Source organism: Sminthopsis crassicaudata, chromosome 2 (genome assembly GCF_048593235.1).
Source record: "Sminthopsis crassicaudata isolate SCR6 chromosome 2, ASM4859323v1, whole genome shotgun sequence".
Classification (NCBI taxonomy): domain Eukaryota; kingdom Metazoa; phylum Chordata; class Mammalia; order Dasyuromorphia; family Dasyuridae; genus Sminthopsis; species Sminthopsis crassicaudata.
The window spans coordinates 535,802,686-535,827,469 of record NC_133618.1 but is presented as its reverse complement, the minus strand read 5'-3'; the positions used below and the strand labels follow the sequence as shown (position 1 = coordinate 535,827,469).

The 24,784-nt window shown below is 37.4% G+C and overlaps 1 protein-coding gene and 1 long non-coding RNA gene across 2 annotated transcripts in view; one reads left to right on the top strand and one right to left on the bottom strand.

The window, feature by feature from the left end:
* Positions 1–24,784, top strand: part of PAQR5 (progestin and adipoQ receptor family member 5) — an 83,819-nt gene that overhangs the window by 42,930 nt on the left and 16,105 nt on the right. The window contains exons 2-5 of the mRNA XM_074294696.1: positions 3,679–3,875; positions 10,508–10,635; positions 14,274–14,479; positions 17,885–18,011. Of these exons, the coding sequence (XP_074150797.1) occupies positions 3,825–3,875; positions 10,508–10,635; positions 14,274–14,479; positions 17,885–18,011 (512 nt within the window). The 5' untranslated portion in view covers positions 3,679–3,824. The remainder of the gene's footprint in view (positions 1–3,678; positions 3,876–10,507; positions 10,636–14,273; positions 14,480–17,884; positions 18,012–24,784) is intronic.
* LOC141558060 (uncharacterized) overlaps positions 16,255–24,784 on the bottom strand; it is a 36,514-nt gene continuing 27,984 nt past the window's right edge. Inside the window, exons 2-4 of the long non-coding RNA XR_012486946.1 lie at positions 21,076–21,168; positions 18,997–19,190; positions 16,255–18,307 (exon numbers count right to left, since the gene is read on the bottom strand). This is a non-coding gene — a long non-coding RNA (uncharacterized LOC141558060). The remainder of the gene's footprint in view (positions 18,308–18,996; positions 19,191–21,075; positions 21,169–24,784) is intronic.

Here is a 24,784-nt window from a genome sequence, read left to right as displayed (position 1 = left end):
TTAAGTAAGCTCAATAATGATTTAGTCAAGTCAGGTCATTGGGGTCTAGTTTAGGCTAGATCAGCTATTATCTTAAGTTTGTAGTTTTCTCAAAATCACAAGACTCTTTCTGATTTGCTGAATTCACCAATGCCTTCCTAGCTCCCCAATTCCTTGTTTGCTCAAGGCTTCTAATGATCACTTAATTGTTCTGTGAATCTTAACCTTCCTCACCCTCTCACCATCTGAAAATCTCTTGGTCAGTGGTACCAGTATCTCACACTACCTCAAAGCTTGCAACACTGTGGAAACCCAACTTTTCAGCATTTCTCTCAGCTTTAAGGTTCATAAAACATTCCCTTTGTATTATCTTATTTGATCTTCCCAACAATCCTGTGAGGAAATTTCTGGTTTAAAGATGAGGAAACTGAGGCTTGGAGATGTTGAGTGACTTGTCTGAGATCACACAGTTGGTAAGTGTCTTGAAGTGGTGTTTAAAGTGAGACTATCTGATGCTGTACTCAGTCTTGTCTGACTCTTGACATGATCCTATTTGGGATTTTCTTGGCAAAAGTACTGGAGCGGTTTGCCATTTCCTTCTCCAGCTCATTTGACAGATGAGGAAACTGAGGCAAACAGGGTGAAGTGAATTGCCCAGGGTCACAAAGCTATGAAGTGTCTGAGGCTGGCTTCCAAACTCAAGACCCAGTACTTTATCCACTGTACCACCTAGCTGCCTAAAGCCTCCTACTAAATCAATTTACCTTGATAAATTTCAGTTTCTTCATGTGTAAAGTAGGGATAAAAATAGCTATCTTGCTGACCCGATTTTTTAGGGACTTAAATGAGATCATGTATGAAAGGTGACATTTGAGAGTGTCAATTATCATAATCAGTCAGCAGTTGTTTATTAAATACTTTCCAGGTGTCAGGCACCATGTTAACAACAACAATAATAATAATAAAGATCAAAACAGTCTACTTGCTAAAAATTATTTGCAAGAATTATTTTCGTTACCCTCCTGAAAAATGTTCCCCATGTTTCCCACGGAAAAAATGAAGCCTTTGTAAAAAAACAAAAACAAAAACAAAACATGAAAAGTCAAACAAATTCCCATATTGTCCATGTCCAAAACTGTGTGTCTCAATCTGCATCTTAAGTCCATCACTTCTCTATCAGGAGACAAGTAACATATTTCCTCTGGAAGTGTAGTTGATCACTGCATTGATCAGAGATCTTTCAAAACAATTTGTCTTTATAGAGCTGTTAAGGTATCATAAGTGTCCCCGGTTTCTCTTAAGCAGTTTCATCATTTCTTATGGCACAATAATATTTTATTACATTCATACACCATGATTGTTTAGTATTCCCAAAGGAAGTATACCCCCTTAGTTTCAGATCTTTGCTACAGAAAAAAGAGGTGCTATCAATAATTTTGTACCAGTAGGTCCTTGCTTTCTTTAATCTCTTTAGAGCCTCATAGAGGTATTGTTGAGTCAAGCAAATGCACAGTTTAATGACTTTTAGGATATGATTCCAAATTGTTTTCCAGAAAGACCAGACCAATGAACTTCCAATGATACCTATTTCCCTGTATCCCCTCCAACATTTGTTATTTTCCATTTTTATAATCTCTGTAAATCTGATGGGAGTAACACATGATCTCAGAGTTGCTTTAATTTGCATTTCTTTGGTTATTAGTGATTTGAATGATTTTTCCCACTAGGACAATTGATAGTTTGGATTTCTTCCTTTGAAAATGGTTTGTATTTTTTCCTCATTTATCTATTTAGGTAATGGCCAAAAACTTTTATTCTAATAGGAGAGATAATGTAGAAGGTAACTTTAGAGAAGAATAGAATAGGTGGGGTGGAGTTGGGGAGAATAGACTTTCTGTAAAAAATAGAATTAAATTGAGTTTTGAAAGAATCTGGGCATCCTTAGAAAGAGAGGGAAGGACAAAAGGTATTCCAGGCCTGGGGGAGGGGAGTCAGATTGTACTTTTGTATGCCATTGGGAGAATTGTACAGGAAGTTGTCTTAGATCAGAGGAAGAGAGTGAATAAAGTATAAGAAGACTGGAAAGATGGCATCATTATTGTTGTTATTATCAGGGAGTAGAAGTACCTTCTGTCTTTTGGTGTCTTCTTCTAGAGGAGATTCTGATCTTTCTCTTATCTACTTGCAATCTTCCTTTTTGGCTGCTTTTTGTACCCACTGGGGGTGAGTTCATGTTCTTAGGTTCATAAGTGCTTGTATTCGGATCTCTTTGGAGGAAGAATGGGGAAGCTTGTCCTACATGTAAGCAGAGTATTTGGGACCTTATTCTAGGATCATACTCTAAACATACTCCAAAATAATATGCTCTCTATCAATGTGCTAAAGTACCTGAGATTCCAAATAGTCATGTTCCTTCTGAGTAAAGCATCATCTCATTTCTAGGTCTGCATAAATATGGGGAGGAATAAATTTTAACTGTTATCAGTGATTACTTTTTCAGATTAGTTGCTCACCACTTGGCAAAGAGCAATGCCTGAGGGAAAGGAGATTACAGGAAAAGTAAGGTTTGATGAGTGTTGTCCTGGAGGAAGGCAAAGATATGGATCGATGGTGAGGAAGTTCAATGGTCTGTGTTTAGAGAACAAGTGGCAGAACACAAAATGTTATTCATTTTTCTTGGTGCCACACAAAGGAATGACTAAATTAAGTGAGGTGGGCCACTGAACAGCAGCCTCTCCCAAGAGCCATTGTTTATTCTCGCTCTGACATTTTAGGATCTTCCCTTGAAGAAGTTGCTTAGTTATTTCTGAGAATGGTTCCTCAAGTGTGACCCAGAGAATTCTGGGGGAACTCTGAAATCCTTTCAGAGGGTCTACAAATTTAAAACTAGTTTTTATTTCTAATATGTTAAATATCCATAAATATAACCCACATAAACTTTATAGTTAGATCCTCAATCATTTTTCCCCTGAGGCAATTGGCGTTAAGTGATTTACCTGGGTCTCACAGCCAGGAAGTGTTAAGTGTCTGAGGTCAAATTTGAACTCAGATCTTCCTGACTTCAGGGTTCATACTGTATCTACTACACCAACCAGCTGCCCCTGCTTCTCAATAATTTTTAATGATATCAAGATACTGAGAACAAAAGTTTGAGGTCCCTTGATCTAGTCACTATTACTAATTCATTAGTAGTACCTCTCTTGGATAGAAAAGAAGTAGTTTAGGCATAAAACCATACCATCAATGAAACAATGAGCATTTATTTAAGTACTGGGCACTGTACTATGCAAAAGCAAGAACATCTCAATTCTCATAGTCATTTATATTAGTTTTATCATATCAAAGCAATAGAATCAAGCAAAAATTCTTTGAGTTTATTTTTAATAGCTAAGTCACAACAATATCACCAAAAACAAACAAATCCATGTTATTCCTTCCATATTATATATCACTTGTTAACTATGATAAGATTCTAGTTTTAGCTATTTGTCTGGTTTATCCTGTAATAACATTGAGGTTATTATCATTCTCCCCCCTTCCCTCCCCCGCTTCCAGTTGGAGAAACTGAGACAGACAGAAGTCAAGTGACATATTCTGTCTTCTGCATTATCTGACTGCCAGGACAACCAATGTGAGTTTAAAAAAAGGTAAGGCAAGAACAGGCTGTTTTCATAGTCTCCCCTTGTTTTCTCTCCCTAGTAAGAAAACAGTAGGGCCTTTGGAACCAGAACCTGGCAGCCACCCCCCCCCTCCCCAAGGGATTGAGGAAGAAAGAACATTGCTCTGGGACATGTTAGAATATTGACCAGAAGATCCTGAGGAGGAGAGGCTGGTACCAACCCAGGATGTTGAGCCTAAAGCTGCCCAAGTTGTTCAGCATAGATCAAGTGCCCCAGGTAAGTGACCCTTATTTTAATCAAAAAGGTTGGCTGCAGGATTTGGTGGGAATCAGGTTGGAACCCTGCACTAGATTTGGTGAGGGTGGGCTATTAGTGCAGTTAGTGAAGTCTGCCTGTGGGTCCTTCTCCCCCATCTCCTCTTCTTCCCTTTGTCTGGGCTGGCTCCCTTCCCATCTTTTTGCCTTAGCTGCTCATTGTTCTCATATTTTCTTTTCTTCCTGTCATCAAAACCTGTCCTCAATCTTCCTCTACATTGAGGTGCAAATGACTGACAACAACTCTGAATCGGACTTCCCCAGCTCCTGGGAGAATTTAAGATTTAACTGGGCTCAACTTGCAAGACTAAGAAACTTGAATGGAGGAATTTGGGTGTCAGACTATAGATGGGGAAGGATTTCTTTGAATAAAACTTTCTCTTATTTCCCCTAAAGTGAGACATTGGATTGCTCTAAGAATGTGGTTTTACTATATTTTCCTAATTGCTCCCTAAGTCTGAGTTAAGAAAATGAGATGATTGGCCTAAATGATCTGTAAGATCCTTTCCAGAGTGTTCCTTAGGCACTCCTAGGATGAAGTGTGGCCACGAGGACTATCTTACATTGTAAAACAGATTGCCTACAGGATCATAGGTTTAGAGCTTGTGGGAACCTCGAAAGATATCTAGCTCAACCCCTTTATTTTACAGCTGAAGAAACTGAGCACGAGGGAAGGTGAGTGGCTTATCTAGATGGCAAAGGTAGTTAGCATCAGAGGAAAGAATTGAATGTAGGTCTACTGATTTCAGAGGTGACACTATTTCTGCTGTATCCTAATGCTTCTTCTGCTTAGGATTGTGGATTGTAATTTAAAGTTTCACAGGAATTTAATGGACTTCTTGGCTGGAAAATGCCTCCATGAAAGATTCTCCATTGGTTTCCGTTTAGTCCCTTCGGTAAAGTTTAGATTAACTCAGTCCACATAAAAACTCTTCCATGAATTCATGTGTCTACCTTTAATGACAAAGAAACTGTTGTTTCCCTTCATTCCTGTGTTTGTGTCCATTTCTGCTGGGTTTCAATAAGTAATTGGCCTGGCTACTTCATGAAGGGCAAAGAATGGGTTGTTGACTTTCAAGGTGGAGGATATTATAAAGAGATCCAAGCAGAGATTTCACTATGGTGATTGTCAATGATTTATGACTTTCTCCAGAAAAAAAAAATGAGTTTCTAAATGAACTCTCTTCTAAGGATAGGAGATTAGATAAGGCAAAATGCCAAACTCCCTCCCTAAAAGCTGATGAAGCTATTTGATTCCAGGTAAGATGTTGAAAATTCTCTTAAAATGTGCAGAGAAATTTGTTTTTCAGATTGGTGTGAGTGTAAGAAACACTGAAGGCCACTGGCTATTACAAAATGAGTCAGAACTCCTACAAAAGCCACAATTACCTGTTGCTGTCCTACCTGTAAACTTATGTACATTTCTCCTGTTTTTGGCAAACTAGAAGCTGTGAGATATCAATGACAGGAAATTCCAGATCTGAATTTTCCAATTTACACAGTGGGACTACCCAATTTTTTTCCCTGAGGCTGGGGTTAAATGACTTGCCCAGGGTCACACAGCTAGGAAGTGTCTGAGAGCATATTTGAACTCAGGTCCTCCTGAATTCAGGGCTCGTGCTCTATCCACTGCGCCACCTAGCTGCCCCTGGAACTACCCATTAAAGATACAAATGTCTTCTTTGGTTGACTGCAGACACAAAAAAATCAAATGGAAATACTGTTATAATTTTACAATATCTGTATCCATTAGAGCCAGGGGAAAATATTGTAATACTTTCTTTAGACATGGGCACCATATTTGAATAAGGATATTGAACAGCTGGAACATATCCCAAAGAAGGTGACCATCATGCTGAGAACACTTGAAAAAGAGTTGTCATGAAATCAGTTGAATAGTATCTGTCCTCTGATATTAAAAGTGTATGGAGACAGTCTCTCTCCCTCTATGTCAGAGGTTTCTGCTCTGGGTACAGGTACATGTTCCTTCCCTTTCCCTTTTGAGGCTGTCTTAGCAGCTTTGGAGAAAGACTGGAGAAGGAAAGACAAACAGAAGCAAAGCAGGAGTGCCTCCCTGGACTCCATAGGACTTAGTGGGGAGTGTTTATAGGAGCAGGTGGCGAACCACTGGGTTTCTGGGAAAGACTCTATAAATGATCCACTGCAGAAAACAGAGACCAATTTGAATGGTCCAAGGAGGATGTGATACTATCCTCAGCCACTTGAAGAATGCCTTTGTGTGGAGACTTGGCCCTGAGACCTTGGTACAAAGCAGTTTCCAATAGATTGAAGGTAGTGTCTGATGAAACTTCAAACTAATCACTAGAAGAGTCTAGTTGCTTAAGAGATTGCACTCAGAGAAGAAGAAACTAGCACTATCTGCTGGAAGAAAGCTGAACAGCAGGAAATAAAAGAATTGTGAGAAGGATCCATAACTCTTTTTAGGAGTAGAGAATAGGTAATGAGAAGGATCCATGATTTCTGCTGGGATGCAAAGATAATTGCAGTAAAAATGAACATAGGCAGGAGGAGAGTTGCTGTAGAAAAGACAAAAGCTTGTGCCATTCGGACAGAAAGTAGAAATGCCCTTCAGTAAGGGCACTTTTTATCTTCTCACTGTTCCTGTGGTGTTAAATGAGTGATAAAATCACCAAATTAAGGAAGATAATTTTTCATGTGTAATAGGGGTACATGGGTAAATAACATTTTTAGGTCACTCTCTCACTGGCTGCTTGATTTGTTTCCATATTGAATCTCATCTTGGTAAGCCCAAGAGCCTTGGAACATCAGCTCTTCTCAAACCACCAGCATCTAGTCCTCATCCAGGAGAGGCTACCCATTACAGATGACCAACTGCCACCAAGGGGGCAAGTAGGCTGGCCTGTTTGAGGCAGCATCAGGTGCCAAGTGGCTCAAACCACAGTGATGAAACTCCCCCCCAGATCCTGGTGGACACATCCCAGAACCCTGAGCCCCAGACTTCCGGGAGCACTAGCACCCCTCAAACCACTGGCTCTCCTTCTAGCCCCATCTCCTGAAGCCATGTCCAGGGGTTACTCCCTCATGGAACTGCTGACCTGACAACTACCTCTACAGGTGCTATAACTCTGACCTCTTCCACAACCATCCATAGCTATTGAAGAAACAAAAGGGGAAAAAAATTTCTCACCACTGAGGTCCCTTTTAGCACCATGGATTCAATGGATTATGAAATGACATTAAAGAGGATATGTTACCATCCACAAGGCTGCTGCACCTGCAGCCAAATCCTCCTAAATGCATTGTTTCTCCCTATGAAAATGCCAACTCTTTCCAAGCACAGACTGTCCTGCATTTATAATTGCATTCCCAGCAGTTGGTATAGTACTTTGAATATAGCAAGCACTTAATAAATGTTTTTTTCATTCTTTCTTCCTTTCGTTTATTCATATGTAAGCCATTTTATAGTGATGGCAATAGGCACTATTTAGGAACAGAGAATACTTAGGTTTCTTTTAAGAGCAAATAAGCAGATTGCAGTCACTTGGAAAAGAAATTTTGCAAGTTAAAAGTGTATTTCACCATATAAAGTACAATATTAGCTTCTGCTCTCTATAGCAGAACTGTCTGATCCTTAAGTGGCTTGTGCTTTATTACCCTAAATTACGGAGTATATATTTTGTATTTACCCATCTGTATTCAACAAAAAGCAAAACACTGGAGGACAAGAGCTAGTTTAATTTGATTATGTGTCCCAAACACCCAGCACAGAACCTGGCATTTAGCAGATGTATAAGAAGTGCTTCCTCTTGTTGAATTTCTGGGAAAGAGAATGTAAGGAAGTCTTTTGAGAAGATGGGATGTAACTTCTCCCTCTCTTGTCCTCTCTTCTCTCCATCCCAAGACCTAGAATCTGATTCCATGTATTCAATCTTGGGGTTGTTATTTGACTTTTCTGGGCCTGTTTGCTGATCTGCCAAATGAGGATAGTAAACTCTATCCTGCCTGTTTCACAAGTTTATCATGATGATAAATTGAGATGATGGAAGTAAAAGCATTTCAATAAACATAAATTACTATGCAAATGTAAGGGACTATTATTCTTGTCTTGAGGAAAAATTAGGTTTATGAGTTCTATAAATAATTTCATAGATATTTCTCTCCTTTACCTCCTTGGAATTAATGGCTAGTAATATACTGGGTCAGAGGGCATATGCAGTTTAATGGCTTGTTAACTATAATTATTCTAGAACAGATTCACAAACAGTGTTTTATTATATCTAACCTCTTACACCCTCCAACAATTGTGATTTTCTGCTTTTATCATCTTTGTTAAAGTAGTTTCCACCAGAAGTGAACCTTTTCAAGGAGATAATGGTCACTTCATTAGTCAGACTACATTTGGAACAGTGTATTCAGATCTGGTTATCACATTAAAAATGTTTTCTTTTACTGTGAACTTAGTAACCATTAACAAATATAAGCATTTCAAGATACAAAAAAACAAACAAGAAAAGGGATTGTATATGAAACTATGAACTATTAAACAGTTTTATGTTTAAATATACATATATGTAAAAACATATAAAATTTTAAAAAGTATGACAAAATTGCTCTATTTGTGTTCTGTACTTTTTTCCTTCTGCATATATCAAAAATGTTTGATTCATGCTTTTTTCCATGTATATAAATACCTACTTCTATTCCCCCTTCCCTTAGTGCCCAAAATAAAAGATTTTTGAGTGGATAGATATAGTCATGCAAAACAAATCAACATATTGGAAATGTCTGAGTGTATGTATCTAATTCTTTATGTCTAGTCCATCATCTTCAGAGAGTGTATTTCATGATATCTTTTTGATGTCACAATTTTTTGCCTCTTTGATTAGAGTTCATGACCTTTCAAAGTTGTTTTTATTTTATTGAGTGAATTGTTTTCCTAGTTCTGCTTATTTTACTCTGCACACATTCATATAGGTATTTCCATACTTCTTTGAATTCATCACAATTATTTCCTAGAGCACTAATCATATAAAGCCATTTCCCAATTGGCAGGCTCCTGTTTGTTTCCAGTTCTTTGCTGAACATTTTACACTTGCTACAAATATTCTTATATATATTTGGGTCCTTTCTTTCTGTTTTTGTCCTTCTTGATGTACATGTCAAATAATAATTTACATAGTGTACAAATAATTGCTGGGTCAAAGGATACAAAGTTTAGTGACTTTGGAGATATAGTTCCAAATTGTATTTTAGAATGATCAGATCAATTCACAAATCCACCAAAAGTGTGGCTATCTTTCTACAACTCTTCCAGTGATTGCTATTTCCCATTTTTGTCATCTTTGCTAATCTGCTGGGAAGGAGTTAGCCACACTTTAAAAGGAAAATGGATGACTTGGAATGCATCCAGGGCAGTGAGACTCCCAGAATCACATTGCTTGATATTTGGTTGGAGGAATTGGAAATGTTTAGCCTGAGATAGAAAAGATGTTTTCAAATAACTGTCATGTAAAGAACTAGATTTTTTTCTCTATGTGGCTTTACAGAGAAGAACAAGGTTATACATAGATAGATTTTAGTTCTAAATAAGGAAAAACTTCTTAGAAATCTCTAAAGTTAGAAGAATCTGGAAGCAAGAGTCAGTTTTCAGTCACTAAACTACTTGTTTTGAATGTGATGAAGAAGATTCATGTTTTAGGGATGTTGGACTAAATGACCTCTGAGTGCCTTCTAATAAAGTAATTCTAAGATTCTTAATTTTTTTCTAAAGCTCTTGCATGAGAACATCAAAAATAATTTCCAAACAGAAGGTTGAACTAAGCAGACATTTTAGCTGGCTCTAATTCTTCCTTGGTCTTAATTTGAGTTCAGATAAAATTTAAACACTTCTCGATAAATTTTACCTATTCATTTCCACTCTGTTTTCCCCACAACCCTTGGAAAAGTATCTCAAATATGTTGAAAGAGCTGCTTTTTTTAAAGCAAGGATTGAAGCTGAATTAATTGAAGATAGTGACTAAGATTGAGCCTGTCTTGAAGTGCTTAGTTTCCAACATGTTGATCATCATCACTATCACCTCCATCATCCATTCATCACTACTACCATCATCAAAAGGCCTTTGTGAAGTGCCCTGCTATGTTTATTACTGAACTGAAAAACTTACCTAGATAGAATCTCCCATAGCCCATGCCATCTGGGGCTTATATACCAAGACACAAATACTTATGAAGGCAAATGGGGCCATGAGGGTGACTGCATAACAGCATTAAGGACACAAACCTGACAGAAAGTCAAAAGTGTTTGTGCTATGTACATAAAAAGGGTAACTTCATTGTAGGTCATTTGCAAAGTGAGGGAATTAGTCTTTTGACTTGCTACTTTTCCAGGAAGGTTGGGAAGGCTTCTTGGAATGGGAAGGAAGGGAGGGAGGGAGAGAGGGAAGAGGATAATGGCTTTGTGGGCTCAGTGATTGGGAAGAAGTTTTCCTACACATATCCCAGCTTAGAACAAAGTTATTTCCTGGTTTCAATATGTGCCCCAAGTTTTTAAGGCATCCTGGGACTTCCAACAGTAAGTAAACAGAATGAAATATCCTTTTCCTCTCCCTGCAGGTGTTCCATGAACGGGGCATAATTTTTGGCTATCGGCATCCTCAGAGTTCAGCCACTGACTGCGTCCTCAGCCTTTTCCAAATGACCAATGAAACCCTCAACATCTGGACACACTTGCTCCCCTCCTGGTATTTTCCAGCCTCTTATCCTCAGCTCTTAGAAGCAGAAATTAGTTCAAGATGATGGGGAGTGGGGGTGGGAGATGGAAGAAGAGGAAGAACTTTTTTGTTATCGTTTCCCAGTAGAAGGCAATGTCAGCCTTACCTTAAGTAGTGGTTTGCATATGATTTGAATGCTGAACAACAGAGATATTCATTCCTCTGGGTCTTGGATAGACCTCTTTTTAGGCAGCAAGAGTTCTCTCTTACAGTACAGATAATTTATGGAGAATTGTTATGTATTAACTAGATGACACTTTAGCAGGCAGGGCTAATAACTACCAACTCCAAGCAAGGCCTGTATCGCAGTGGAACATAGGATGTATGAGAGATTTGTGTTAGAAAGTAGCAGAGTAAGTGCAGAAGACAAATCTTTGGAATTTATAGGGGTTTTGCTTTTTTGTTTTTTGCCCAAGATTGATCATGAAGGGTGGAAATAGCATTAGAGGCAACAGATAGTAGTAGAACTTGAGATTCCTAAAATTTCGAGCTGGATTAGGGCCCTGGAAATCCCTCCAATCACTTCAATTTTATAGGTGAGGAAACAATCTTAAAGAAGTGTTCTGGTTAAAGTTATATAATTGACTAATTAGTTGCAGACCTGAGGCTAAGGAGTGAGGTATTCTTGGCATGATTCTCAGCCTGGGGCTCTTTCCTTCAGAATACTTGCAATTCCAAAAAGAACAGAGATGGACTCAAATGATAATAGCACCTAAGAAATGCTGGGAAATTAGAAAAGACAGAATCTTTCAGATCCTACCAGAGACTACCTCTGAGCTAAACCTGAGGAGACAAGGGCCTAGTTGAGTGGAGAGAGCTCTTTGGACCTAAAGGCAAAAGGGATGGACCAAAAGAGAAACAATCTGATTTTGTAGGAAAAGCAGGGAATTTGGAATCAGATGGCCCTATCCCTTATTGTTTACTTGCAAACTACCTTGGGAAAATTAGTCATTTCACCTCCCTGGGACTCAGTTGCCTCAATTTGTAAAAAATATGTTCCTTTGATATCTTTGAGTCTCGATTTCCATATCTAAAAATGGCAACAATAAAACTCTTGTTATCTATCTTCTTGGAATGTTGCAAGAAAAGTGTTTGTTTGTTTTTTTTTCCGTAAAGTTTGAAATGTTACTTCTGTGTGTTTTATTATATAGTAGAAAGAATACTGAACTTGAATTCTGAGAACGTAGGTTCAAATTTCTTTTCTATTTTTTTACTTCCTATATTGAACTTAGGGCAAGATAGTTTAACTCTCTTACCCCAGCCCCAGTTTCCTCATCTATAAAATGGAAGAGAGGATTAGATGATCCCTAAAGTCCCTCCCAACTCTGGATTTGTGAGCTTATGAGCCTGGTGACCAGCTAGGAAATGTCTTGCTTTCTCTAGGAACGCTAGGGCTGAAAAAGCCCAGTTTAGACCTGGGGATATAGGAGTAGAGAATTGCTAATAAAAAATAAAGTAATCTCCATGTTGGTAGAATGGATTAGGAGACGACAACAGGGAACACCTGAAAGGAGCTTTTAAATATTCTAACCCTGAACCAAGTTAATTGATGTTTATGAGTCAACCCTAATGAAAAAAATCAGTAGTTTAGTTCAACAAATATATATTGAATCTATACCATATATAATGCACTGGACTAAATGCTCTGCTATACATAATGTGTACCAAAGAATATGATCTGTCAAGAAGATCAATTATACATTTGTACCAGTCTGTAGGTGGATAGCAGGGAGCAGGATGAAGGCAAGAAGTATTGCCAGAGAAGATGCAGAGGAGGGAAAGCTCATAGATCCAGGGACAAGAGTTTGGAAAAGAGAAATTTTTCCCTTGTTTACCTTCAGAAGAGACAGTAGAAAACTCTAGAAAGAGCATGAGAACTAGTCAGGATGATCTTGGTTAATAGTACAGGATTTGCTGCTAACTATTTGTGTGACATATTAGCTCACTTCCCCATTCTGGGTCTCAGTTTTCTCTTCTTTAAAATGAAGGAATTGGGTTAGATAATCTTTTCCTTTTATAATAGGAGCTAACATTAACAGCTAACATGTGCATGGAACTTTACATAGCACTTTAAATGTATTATCTCATTTTATCCACATAATACCCCCATGGGGTAGGGACTTTTATCATACCCATTGTGCAGATAAGGAAATGAAGGCTGACCTGCTAGAAAAGATCTGGATCCATAATTTTCATGACTCTACATTTCATACCATTTACTATTCTACTCCTCTGTGTTTTCAATGATTAAAGGATTTGTCTTTTGAATAAGAAGATGGAATTGAGTCACAGTAATCAATGAACTTATCAATGGTGGGTATAATCATGTGCTTCCCTCATTTAGAGGACCCATTTTAAAATGGAGAAGTGAGCAAATATAAACTTGAGGAATTTCTATAGGTAGTTCATTGGGCTAATTGCCAAGCATCTTACAAAGACATATATCTGATTTTACAAAAAGCAGAGCAGAGATAGGGGAAATGATCCTGAGAGTTATCATGAACTATAATTAAGGACTGCATTAAGGATATGAAGCAGAGAAGATTTAAGGGGAGAAAGGAGAGTCTAAAGGACTGCTCTTCTTGTAGAAGGATTAGCTTTATTCTGTTGAGCCCTAGAGGGCAGAATTAAGTGGAAGATGTTGGAGGAGGGGGAAAAAAAACCCAAAAAACAACACCAACATCCTAAAACTTAGAACTATCTCAAAGAAGAATGGTGCTTTTCAGTTCTGGAATGCTGAATGGTGAGCTTTGGAGCTCATCAAGCAAAGCTGGATAACCACGTGCTTGATTGATTTCAGGAATGATTTGAATTTAACAGCCATTAAGACCTCTTCTAAATCTAAAATATTATCTCTTTGAAAGTCTCAAAGTGTGACACAAGGTAAAAACAGGGTTAAAAGTACAAACAAAAACATTTAGGTTGGAAATGTGGTAAATTTCCTAGAACTATAAAACCCTAGAAAACATCATTTCCAAAAGAGCCTGTTAATTATCTCTTTTTCTCTAGAGATTTTAAAGAGGAGACAACTTCTGGAGAATGGTTTAAGGAAGTCTCTATAAACAGGGGATAGAAGAATTCTTGAACTAGAAGGGCTCTTAATCCTCTAGTCTAAATCCTTTACTTCATAGATAAGGAAATATCTAGAAAGGGTTAAGCTGAATGGTATCATTAGTGTATCTTGCCATTCTTGAATCCTAGGATCCAATGAATATTGATTTAGAATTAGAAGGGATTTCTAATTAGTTTATTATCCAGTCTAACCCACCATCTGTTATTGATGAGGAAAATGAATATTAGAAAGGTTCTCCAAAGCTTTGTCCAACGTCAAATAGGTATAAAGTGATATATGTATGCATTTGTCCATATTATCTTTGTATATCAGAGGCACTCTAAATTCTAAAAATTGCTTCTATTTCTGACTTCTTTTCCAAGCACACTTTTCTGTTTTGGGTGTGGTACTTTGTATAGTCATCAGTGGAAATTACAAAAGGGAAAAAAAAAACCCTGTAAAATATCATCTTTTGTCTTAACCATAGAAAAGTTAATTGGAAAAGTTGCCTTGCATCATCTTAGCTTAACACAGAGGAACACTACTTGTGTTTCAGGTACTTCATGTGGAGGTTTATGGATACCCTGTACATGGTTGATTTCTGGAATGACAGCTATTCCTGGCCTCTGCTTGTCTACCTAAGTACCAGCTTCATATACCCTTTTGCCTCCAGCTGTGCCCACACCTTCAGCTCCATGTCCAAGAACGCCAGACACATATGTTACTTCCTGGATTATGGTGCAGTCAATCTCTTCAGCTTGGGTAAGTGGGCCCTCCCTGGCTTCCCTACTGTCCTGTGATGAACAGAGTTCTTCAACTTCTCTCAGTCTTTTCTCAGAGAATAAGGGCATGATAATGCTTTCCCTCCCCCCATGCTGTGGCAAAGATGGGAATGATAACACCTTACATTTGCATTAATTCTTTATTTATCCTTTGCAAAGTGCCTTTAAATCCATTATATGTTACAAAGTGCTTTTCAGTACATTATCAAGTCCTCACCGCAAGACTTTGCCATGTGATACATGAGGAACCTTTGAGATTCCCACAAAGGGGTGAAATTATTAGTAGAAAGGTCACACACCTTGAGTGCTGGCAGAGTTCATACAGTTTAGAGCTGCCTCAGTTTCCTCATCTGTAAAATAGTTAATACCTGTAGCATCTCTCTCACAGAGTTATGAGATTCCACTGAGGTAATGTATATAAAGTGTTTTTCAGACTTTAAAATGCATAGAAATATCAGTTGTTTGATTAGCAAACTATCAGTATATATTGTCAGTTATCATCATCATCAGTAATATTGATATCATTATCATCATTGTCATTGTTGCCATTATTATTTTGCCTCTCCTAGAGTTGCCAGGTCTAGAATTTGGAACCTTTTTGATTCCTGGTCCTGTGTTATCTTCCTTTACATTTTTTTTTTTAAATGGTGAAGCCTGGGATAACTAACTTGCATACTTGTATTCAACTTAGCATTATGTTTATTAGTGTAATACCAAACACATATGATAATTATCATCATTTTTAAGGGCAAGGATTGTAAGGAAAGCACAGGAGTAGGAATAAGAAAATCTAGTTTCAAGATTTCATATCCCTGATCCCAGCTCCCTCTTCATTAAAATGGAGAGATCATACATTACCTACCTGGTAAGAGTTAATGCTGGGAAAAGCAGTTTGCAAGGTTTGAAGCAGCAAATGTTGAACCTCCCATTTTATGTCATTAATGGCATATTGCAGGTGCTTGGTAAAAGATGTGATGAATGAATGAATGTAGCCCTGAGAATATACTGAAAGCATCCCAATGGAAGAACTTCATGTTCTTCCATAGAATAGGGAATTACAGGATGAAATTTCATGAGGGTTTTGGAGAGAGCACCATGTGTGGAAGCAAGGGGTCTGTGGTCACTCCACAGATTGGTATAATGACAAGTGAGAAGACTTGGGTCTGTAATCCTGGTTTTGCTTCTCATCACCATAGTGTCATCTTAGGCAAGTCACTTGACTTCTGGGAGTCTCAGTTTCCTTCTCTGTAAGCATGGGGTTGGATTGGACTAGATGATCTCTTAAGTGCCCTTCTATCTCTAACTTAAGTAATTAGTTGTTTCAACTTTTCTGCTGTCCCCATTAGCAAGCAAGGATGCCTAAGTTGTTCAAAGGGTCTAAAACAGATGCTTTCCTGAGGTCCCTCACTACCTATGTGAGCTTGGGAAAAAATTGTTTACCTTCTCTGGACCTTAGTTTCTTCAACTATATAAAAAACAAAGAGGGTTGGACTTAAATGACCCCCAAAGTCCTTTCTAATTCTAAAGCTGTTAACCTTTCAGCTCCGTGACATGGGATTTTAAGGAACTGAAAGTCCTTCAAAAAATAACTTGGATCTTAGCCCAAGCAAGCTCAGAGTAACCAAACTGACCTATACAGCAGAAGTGCTGAACAGAATGCTACCCTCAACACCCCCAAGTGAGGCCCAAACCAGATTAAAATGTATTTGGAAAATATTTAACAAAATAAATAAAAACGCAATAGAACACAGATGATGTTTGTATGGGGTTTTTTATTGGGTTTCTATTCTAATTTGATACCAGTGTTATACAAGACAGAAGCTGCATTAAAGTTTTTTTTTTTTTTTAAATCTGTATCTGAGAAGTAAAGCTGGCAAAATCACCTATTGTTTAGTTCCCCAAGTTACCATAAATAGGATGTAGCATATCAGAAAGAGATTAATCATAAGTAAATGAATAGTAAAGTAAAAGTAAATAAAGTTTAAAAAAATGAAATAAAAGTTTCAGTAAATGAGAATACACAAAGTTCTTTGCCAGGTGTATGTAACAACCTCTGCATACCTTTTAAAAGTTCCTGTCCTAAGCTAACCTTCATACATTCAGATAGTATAAAGAGTGTACTGGATTTGACTTGGGTTCAATCCTGATTTGGTACTATCTGTATTACCTTGTGTGTATATAACACTCTTATGCCTCTGTTGGATCAACAGTCAAATAAGAACCAGAAATTATGAGCTTTTTTGTGTCATAGATTTCTTTGGCAGCCTGATAAATCATAGAAGCTCTTGTTATCATGATGCATCAAATGAAATATATAAGATTACAAAGAAACCAAGTATACTGAAATACAGTTATCAAAATATTTTTAAAAACAGGTTCATAGACCTCAACTTAAGAACCTTGGACTAGCTGACTTTGGAGATAATTCCTATCATTCTCATGGACCTTTATAATGTTATACTTCAGTTTATCAGCAGATAGATGATACAATGGATACAGCTGGGCTTGGAATCAGGAAGATTTATCTTTGTGAATTCAGGAAGAAGAGTTCCTTGTGGCTTGTAGTCATACAAGTTTCTTTTTTTTTTTTTTTTTTCCTGAGACTGGGGTTAAGTGACTTGCCCAGGGTCACACAGCTAGGAAGTGTTAAGTGTCTGAGTCTGAGACCAAATTTGAACTCGGGTCCTCCTGAATTCAAGGCTGGTGCTCTATCCACTGCGCCACCTAGCTGCCCCCAGTCATACAAGTTTCAGGGGAAAGTGGGATATACATTAAAATAACATGTGTTGAGCAACTACTGTGTTCAAGACAGTATGCTGCTGTGTTATGAGGAGTTTAAAGAAGCACATGAAAAGGTCATTACCCTCAAGGAATCTTTGGTTAATCAGGAATGAGGTTGGAGGCAAGGGATTGGTGGAAAGTTATTGTATATGGAAAGATTAGCAATACAAGGCATTGTGTGAGAAGTAATTTAGGAATAGTAAAGATGGGTGTTCTAGAACATGAGAGTGTGGGGGAAAGACACTTTAGGAGACTGAAGAATATGGCACGTGGAAAAGGCACAAGTGATCGGAATAACTAGTACATGTTCACGTGGTGTTGAATTCTGTAGCCTCTATACAAAAATCGTAGGGAATCAGATCCCACCAATCCAAGCTCTAAAATCCCTTTAACATTCTATATCATTCTTAGAATTCAGAGGATTGAAACATCCCTGTAGGCTGGGGGGTAGTCAAGCAGTCTTTCATGGAGGTGGAAAGATTTGATTCATTAAGTTAGTAAGTGAGTGCTACTTTCCTACAAAATTGCATAATATGAATTTTTCCCTTTCCAAAAATAATTCCTTCACTGGACTCATCCAACTACTTACCACTTACATCAACAGGTTCTGCCATAGCCTACTCTGCATACACATTCCCTGCCACGTTGGTTCGTACCACCTTCCATCACTACTTTGTGTCTCTGGCTGTGCTGAATACCATATTGAGCATCGGACTTTCCTGCTACTCCAGGTATACCTAGTATCCTTTTCTCTGGGGGACATTGGCTGTCTTACAGCCATTAACTGTTCAGATGGTTTGAAAAAAGAGCAAAAGAAGGAGAAGCAGATAGTAGATCTGTCTTGTGGAATGACTAAATTGGTAGAATTGGTACTACAAGGACAGGGCATATTGAGACTCTTAAGTGGTAAGGTAGAGTAAGTGGATTTGGAGCTTGGAGGACTTGAGTTTAAATTTCATCTTCCCTCCTTTCAATCTATCTATGTTCTTGAGTATGAAGATACTTCTCTGGGTCTCAGTTTCCTTATCTGCAAAATAAAGACATTAAACCTTTGAAAGTCTATAATGGCAAGTACAGGTCTAAAATCAAACAGCAGTTCTACCTAACTTGAACATGACAAGCTAATGTCCCAGTTGAATTAGTCTTCCATTAATTTCCAGTACCCCATCTTGCTCTGTTCTCTACTTAGTAATCCAGTTGCTCAGCTCAGCTCTGGAATTCCATGCAAGAATCCTTACTTTTGCCTCCAGTATCATGAGGAAGCAGCATCGGGGTGAGGGTGGGGCATAGTAGGTAGGATACTGGCCTTGGAATCATGAAAACTTGGCTTCAAATCTTGCTTTTGACATTTACCAGCTAAGTGATCCTGAGCAAATCAATCTCTAGTATTCTTCAGGTAACTCTCTAGTAATCATTTAGTAAGTCACACACTATATGTGCAGTTACCATCTCAGGGAGCTCTCCCCAGAGACTCTTGAATATTTGTGTATCATTCTCTATATTACTATATAGGACTTTGCACAAAATTGTAAGGGGGGATTTCCTATCTTAAAAAATAAATAAATAAATAAAAATTTCAGCACTAAACTTTATTTCCAGGGAGAGGAAGTCTGATGTAGTGGAAATAGTGTTGCACTTGGCAGCCTGTACTGAATTTGAGGTCACTAGATCCGATTTGAAATCCCTGCCCTGTCCTTTATCATTTTATGCACTTACTTCCAGAAAAAATCACATTGTCTCTCTGTGTCTCATTTTCATCACTGTAAAATGATGGGACTGAATGAGATGGCCTTTCAGGGCTCTTCTAGCACCAAGAATCTGTGATAGGATCTATGATGGGCGTTGAAGTCAGAAGAGCCGGATTCAGGTTCTGTTTCTGGTACATACTGCCTCTGTGACCCGAGATAAGCCTACGATAAAAATGAAAAGTTAAACCTTATTGGTTTACACAGAAGGTACCTACTTTGGGAAAAACACTTTGGATTTTGGGTAGCATCAATTTTCTCATCACAACATGTGTCCCCCTTATTGTTCTGAGTTTAAAAATGTGGCTATTTTCTGTGAGTCAATGTTTTTCTGGCTTAAATATCTCCTCTTGATTTTTTCTTATAAAAGATGCTCATTTACAAGTTCTGTGTCCTCTTGAAAATTCCCCTAGTCAAACTCTTTGCCCCCTTTTATCATCCTAGAGGGCACAGTGCTCCCAGAAAAAAAAATCTTTTATCAAATAGAGGAATGCTGGAAAAGATGGGATTTTCTCCTATCTTATTCTCAAAGATGTCAGTCAAATTAATCAACAAGCATTTATTAAGAATCTATGATGTGTCTGTCAGGCACTGACTATGCTAGATAGTAGGAACCAAAATGTCAAAAATAAATAGTACCTGCCCTCAAGGAAGGGTCTTTATGGGGGAAAATCTGTAGTCATTTAAGGATATGTAAAAATATACAAAATAAATAGAAATAGGTGCTATTAGCTAAGATATGGGAATTCATAACCTGCCCTCAAGAAGCTTACAGTTTAGTTATAAAGACAGAAATACCAAAAAATTAGTTAACAAAGATATTAACAAATAAGAGATGTCACCAAAGCAATATATGATTAATATCAAATAAGCAACACAGTGTAGTGTAATCCAGGGAACATGAGACTGATAGTTGAAAAGCAAGCTTCTAGTCCCACCTCAGACCATAAAATTGGGCTTCAATTTGCTCATTTATAAATAAGGAAATTGAACTAGGTTTTTTCTAAAATACCTTTTATATTCTATATCATTTTCAAAATCCAGAGAAGAACAAGATCATTTGTAGTCTGGGGATATTCAAGGAATGCTTCATGGAAATGGAAAGAGGTGGGGGAAGGTTTGATTTATTAGGTTAATGACTCAGCACTACCTTCCTTTGAAACCGGATAATATGAAATTTTAACTTTACAAAAATAAAAAAAATAAAAAAGTTTTGAAAACTTTTTATAATTCAGCAACATATCACCAGGATGGATTATTTCCATTTTTATTCTAACAGGAAATGGGTCAATTGACCTTCAGCTGTCAGATTTTTTTTTTTTTTAGGAGAGTTTGATTTGACCTGTCAATATCTTTGCAAAAACAGTGCTTGGTAAAAGTGGTTTGGTGTGCAGCCCAGGTATTCTCTTGAGAGCTTGTGTTTTCTATAAATATCCTCAAGTCATATGGAATAGAAGAGTTCTATTTACATACTGGGCAGATTTATCCTAGCAGCCTCAACTTATCTGCGTTGCTCTACTTCTTTTTCTTCTTAAGCAACAGAAGAAACCAGACTGGCTCAGAAAAATAGTAGACTGTGCCATTTAGGGATTTGGGCCAAAGGTGACAACAAAGAAGAGCTGGGAAATAGAATAGGCCTGAAAAACCATGATTTTGTGCTCTTTAAAGGATTCGAATTTTCTTGGGATTCAAGCAAGGAGTTTATTTTTTGTTTTAGACTGTCCTTGGTTTTTCCTCATTTCTTTTCCTTCCCTTTAAATTATTATAATTTCTCCCTTTTTCTTTTTTTTCTGGGACTGAAAGAGAATATCAAGTAAAGCCATGAAAGGTGTATTGATGAAAAGAATAGTGGGATTAGAAATCAGTGGACTCTGACAGAGCCACTTCCTCATGTTGTAGATGAAGGAACTGAGACTCAAGAGAGATTCAGTGACCCACTCCAGCTTATCCTGTAAAAGGAGGGAGGTGACTTAGAGGACCTCTGAGATCCCTTCTAGCTCTAATATACTTAGGTTCCAATATTTGTCAAAGACTTTTTACTCAACTTTACCCTTTCATATGGTCTTCTTCTTCCAATCTTGCAATTGCTCAGCTTTCTATTTTCAGAATGGTCAACAATAGTTTGAGAGTACTTTCACCTTCCCTGAAAGGAATAAAAAATTGTACCATTTTTTCCTCTTCAAATTATTAAAATCTTGCCAGTTTTCAAAGGAAGTCCAAGTTATTAAAAAAAATTCAGTATCTTAAAACCTCCCTAAATCATTAACAGAAAGATGCAACTTTCAGGTTTCATTTCATAGCAGGAAGTGCATTAATTGGAGGGGTCTGTGGGAAAATGGGCACAGCACTGTGTTAGAACTGTAAAGTAGTCCAATCATTGTAAAAATTAATTCAGATCTATGCCCCCAAAGTCACTCAACTATGCTTACCCTTTGACTAGTGATAACACTTACCTCATAGGGATCAACGAAGAAAAACACAAATATTCAAGAATATAGTAGCTCTTTTTGTTATAGAAAAGTACTAAAAATGAAGGGGGAAAAACCCTTCAGTTGGGGAATGATTGAACAAATTACGATAAATGGATATAATCCATCAATCAATAAATATTAAGTACCTACTATGTGGCAGGGCAGCAAAAGGGGCAAAAATAGTCCCTGCTCTCAAAGAGCTCAGCTCACAGCAAAAAATAACAAACAAGTTTATATACAGGATAAATAGGAAATAATTAATGGAGAGAAGGCATTGGAATTAAGAGGAGTTGGGAAAGATTTCCTGTAAAAGATGGAATTTTAGTTGAAATTTAGGGAAATCAGTGAACTGAAAAGTATGCCAGGCATGGAAGACAGCCAGAGAAAATTCTTGGAGTCAAGATATGGAATAGTCTTATTCATGGAATAGTCAGAATACCAGTGCCCCTGGATTGAAGAGTACTTGTCAGGAAGTGAGGTGTAAGAAGGCTGGAAAAGTATGAAGGGCTTTGAATGTTAAACAGAAGATTTTGAATTTGATCCTGGAGATGACAAAGGGTTCATTAGAGTTTACTCTGTCTCTTTCTGTCTCTGTCTCTCTCTGTGTCTCCCTCTGTCTCTCTGAGTGTGTCTGTGTCTCTGTCTTTCTCTTTCTCTCTCTCTCTCTCTCTCTCTCTCTCTCTCTCTCTCTCTCTCTCTCTCTCTCTCTCTCTCTCTCTCTCTTTCATCTTCTGTCCCTTTCTCTCCCTCTCTCCATGTATGTATATGAGACATGTATGGACCTGCACTTTAGGAAAAGCATTTTAATGGCTAAATGGAGAATATATTAGAGTGGGGAGAATTTGAAGCAGGCAAATCCACCAGCAGGGCTCTCACAATAATCAGAATCTGAAGTGATGAAGGGCCTGCATCAAAGTGGTAGCAATGTCAGAGGAGAAAGGAGGGCATATTCAAAAGCTGACACAAAGGTGGAATCAAGATTTGGGCAAAAGATTGGATGGCGGCTTGGATGGTGGTGGTGTGTGTGTTGAGAATAACTCCTGAGTTGCTAGCTTGTAGGACTAGGAGGATGATGTTACCCTCTACAAAATAGAGAATAATAAGTTAGGAAAGGGGGATAGGTTTAGGGGGAAAAGAAAAATGAATTTTGCTTTGGACATGTTTGGATTAAGAAGCATACTAGAAATTAGTTTAAGATGTCTGAAAGATGGCTTGAGATTTAGCACTGGAGTGTAACAGAGAGACTGAGGCAGAATGGGTAGATTTGAGAATCGTCAGTAGAGATATGGGAGCTGATGAGACCAAGTTGAGGTAGTAAATAGGTAATAGAATATTGCATTATAACATTAAAATGAAAGTTTTTGAAAATATAAGGAAGACCTATATGAACCAATGTAGAACAAAGTGAGAACTGGAACAACTTCCTTCAATAAACATTGTAAAGAGAAACAACTTTGAAAGACTTAAGAATTCTGGTCAATTCAATTTACAATCATGATTTCAGAGAACTGATAATAAAATAGGCTATCCACTTCCTGTCAAAGAAGTGATGGCCCTCTGATATATTTTTGGACATAGCTAATATGGGAATTTCTTTGGCTTAGCTATGCATATATGTTACAAGACTTTTCTATTTCTTTCTTTTTTTTTTTTTTTTTTTTTTTCAATTTAAGAGTAGTAAAGGGTTGGGATAGGATACCTTCCCCACAACAAAAAGAAAAGCACACTTAAAGTATTTTTAAGTATATGTAGAAGAGACTGAACAGAAGGCCAGAAACAATTAAAGATCTTTGAAAAGTACATGTTGAATTTATTATATATTTTAAAAGAAAAGCAAATTGTACACAATTGCAATTTTATGTTTTATCCTCTTTTTTCTGTTCTACAATGTATATGAAAATACTCATTTTGTTATATTCAGAATAAAAAAACAAGCAAAGAAAATTAATAAACTATGAAAAGTCTACTTATTAGCAAGTAAAAAAAAAGATGTCATTCTATTACAGTAAATATAAAGGTTAGTCTTAATAAACTATGAAAAGTCTACTTATTAGCGAATAAAAAAAAAGATGTCATTCTATTACAGTAAATATAGTTAAAGGTTAGTCTTAGCTCTGTGACTCAGTTTCTATATGAGAAGTCACTGAGCCATTTTTAGTCCTCAGTTTTCAGATCTTCAAAGTGTGTTAGCATCCTTTACAAGTTTAAATTTATAGTCTTCTAATGAGAACCAAATTATCTCCCCCCCTCCCTCCCAGACTTGCCCAGGGTCACACAGCTAGGAAGTGTTAAGTGTCTGAGATCTGATTTGAACTTGGGTCCTCCTGAATTCAAGACTGGTGCTCTATCCACTGCGCCACCTAGCTGCCTCCCAAATTATTCCTCTCGGTAGGAAATAACTAACTAAAAAGAACCAATTCTGGAGCCTAGTAAGGGAAAGAAAGGGGTCATACATTCATCACTTTTTTTTTCCCTTTTTTGCTGCAGCAATTGGGGTTAAGTGACTTGCCCAGGGTTACACATCCAGGTATAGTGTTAAGTGTCTGAAGTCAAATTTGAACTCAGCTCCTCCTGACTTCAGGGCTGGTGTTCTATCCACTATATCATCTGGCTGCCCCACATTCATTACTTCTTAATCATTTTCCTTCTTTAAATTGATTATTTTGTGTTTTGAGTGTGTATTATTTTGTTTTAGTGGGTGACTTGGATGTTTTTAGGGGCTAATGAGGTCAAAAAAAGTTAAAGAATTTCTGTTTAAAGATGGATTCCCCCCCCAAAAAAATCCAACTTTAAAGAACTAGTTATCAAGCTTAATTTTTCTCCCTCTTTTAGATGACAGAGCACTAATAGTGCAAAAGACATGAAAGGTGATGGTAAAAGTGCTGGGTTTGGAGTCAGAGGACCTAATTTCAAAGTTTGCTATGCCTGGAACTTTGACAAAGATTCTTAATTTCTCTAGGCCTTAGTTTTCTGATCCTGTAATATAAGAATTTGGATTAAATAACATCGGCCATATTTTCCAACTATAAGTCTGTCTTTTATAGAGTATGAATGCTACATGGACTTGGACCAGAAAAAAAAATGTTTTATAGGGTACATTATTGCTAATGAGAGCAACAAAGCATTGTTCCTATAAGCTATCTGCTGGAAATTGAATAAAAATCTCTTTATGTAGGCCCCTTCCTTAGAATAGCATTAATTAAAAGGAAATGCTATCAGTAAACAACAAAGATCTCCAAGGGACAAAAAGATTATGCTAGGTTTTTTTGTTTTTTTTTTTCCAAATAT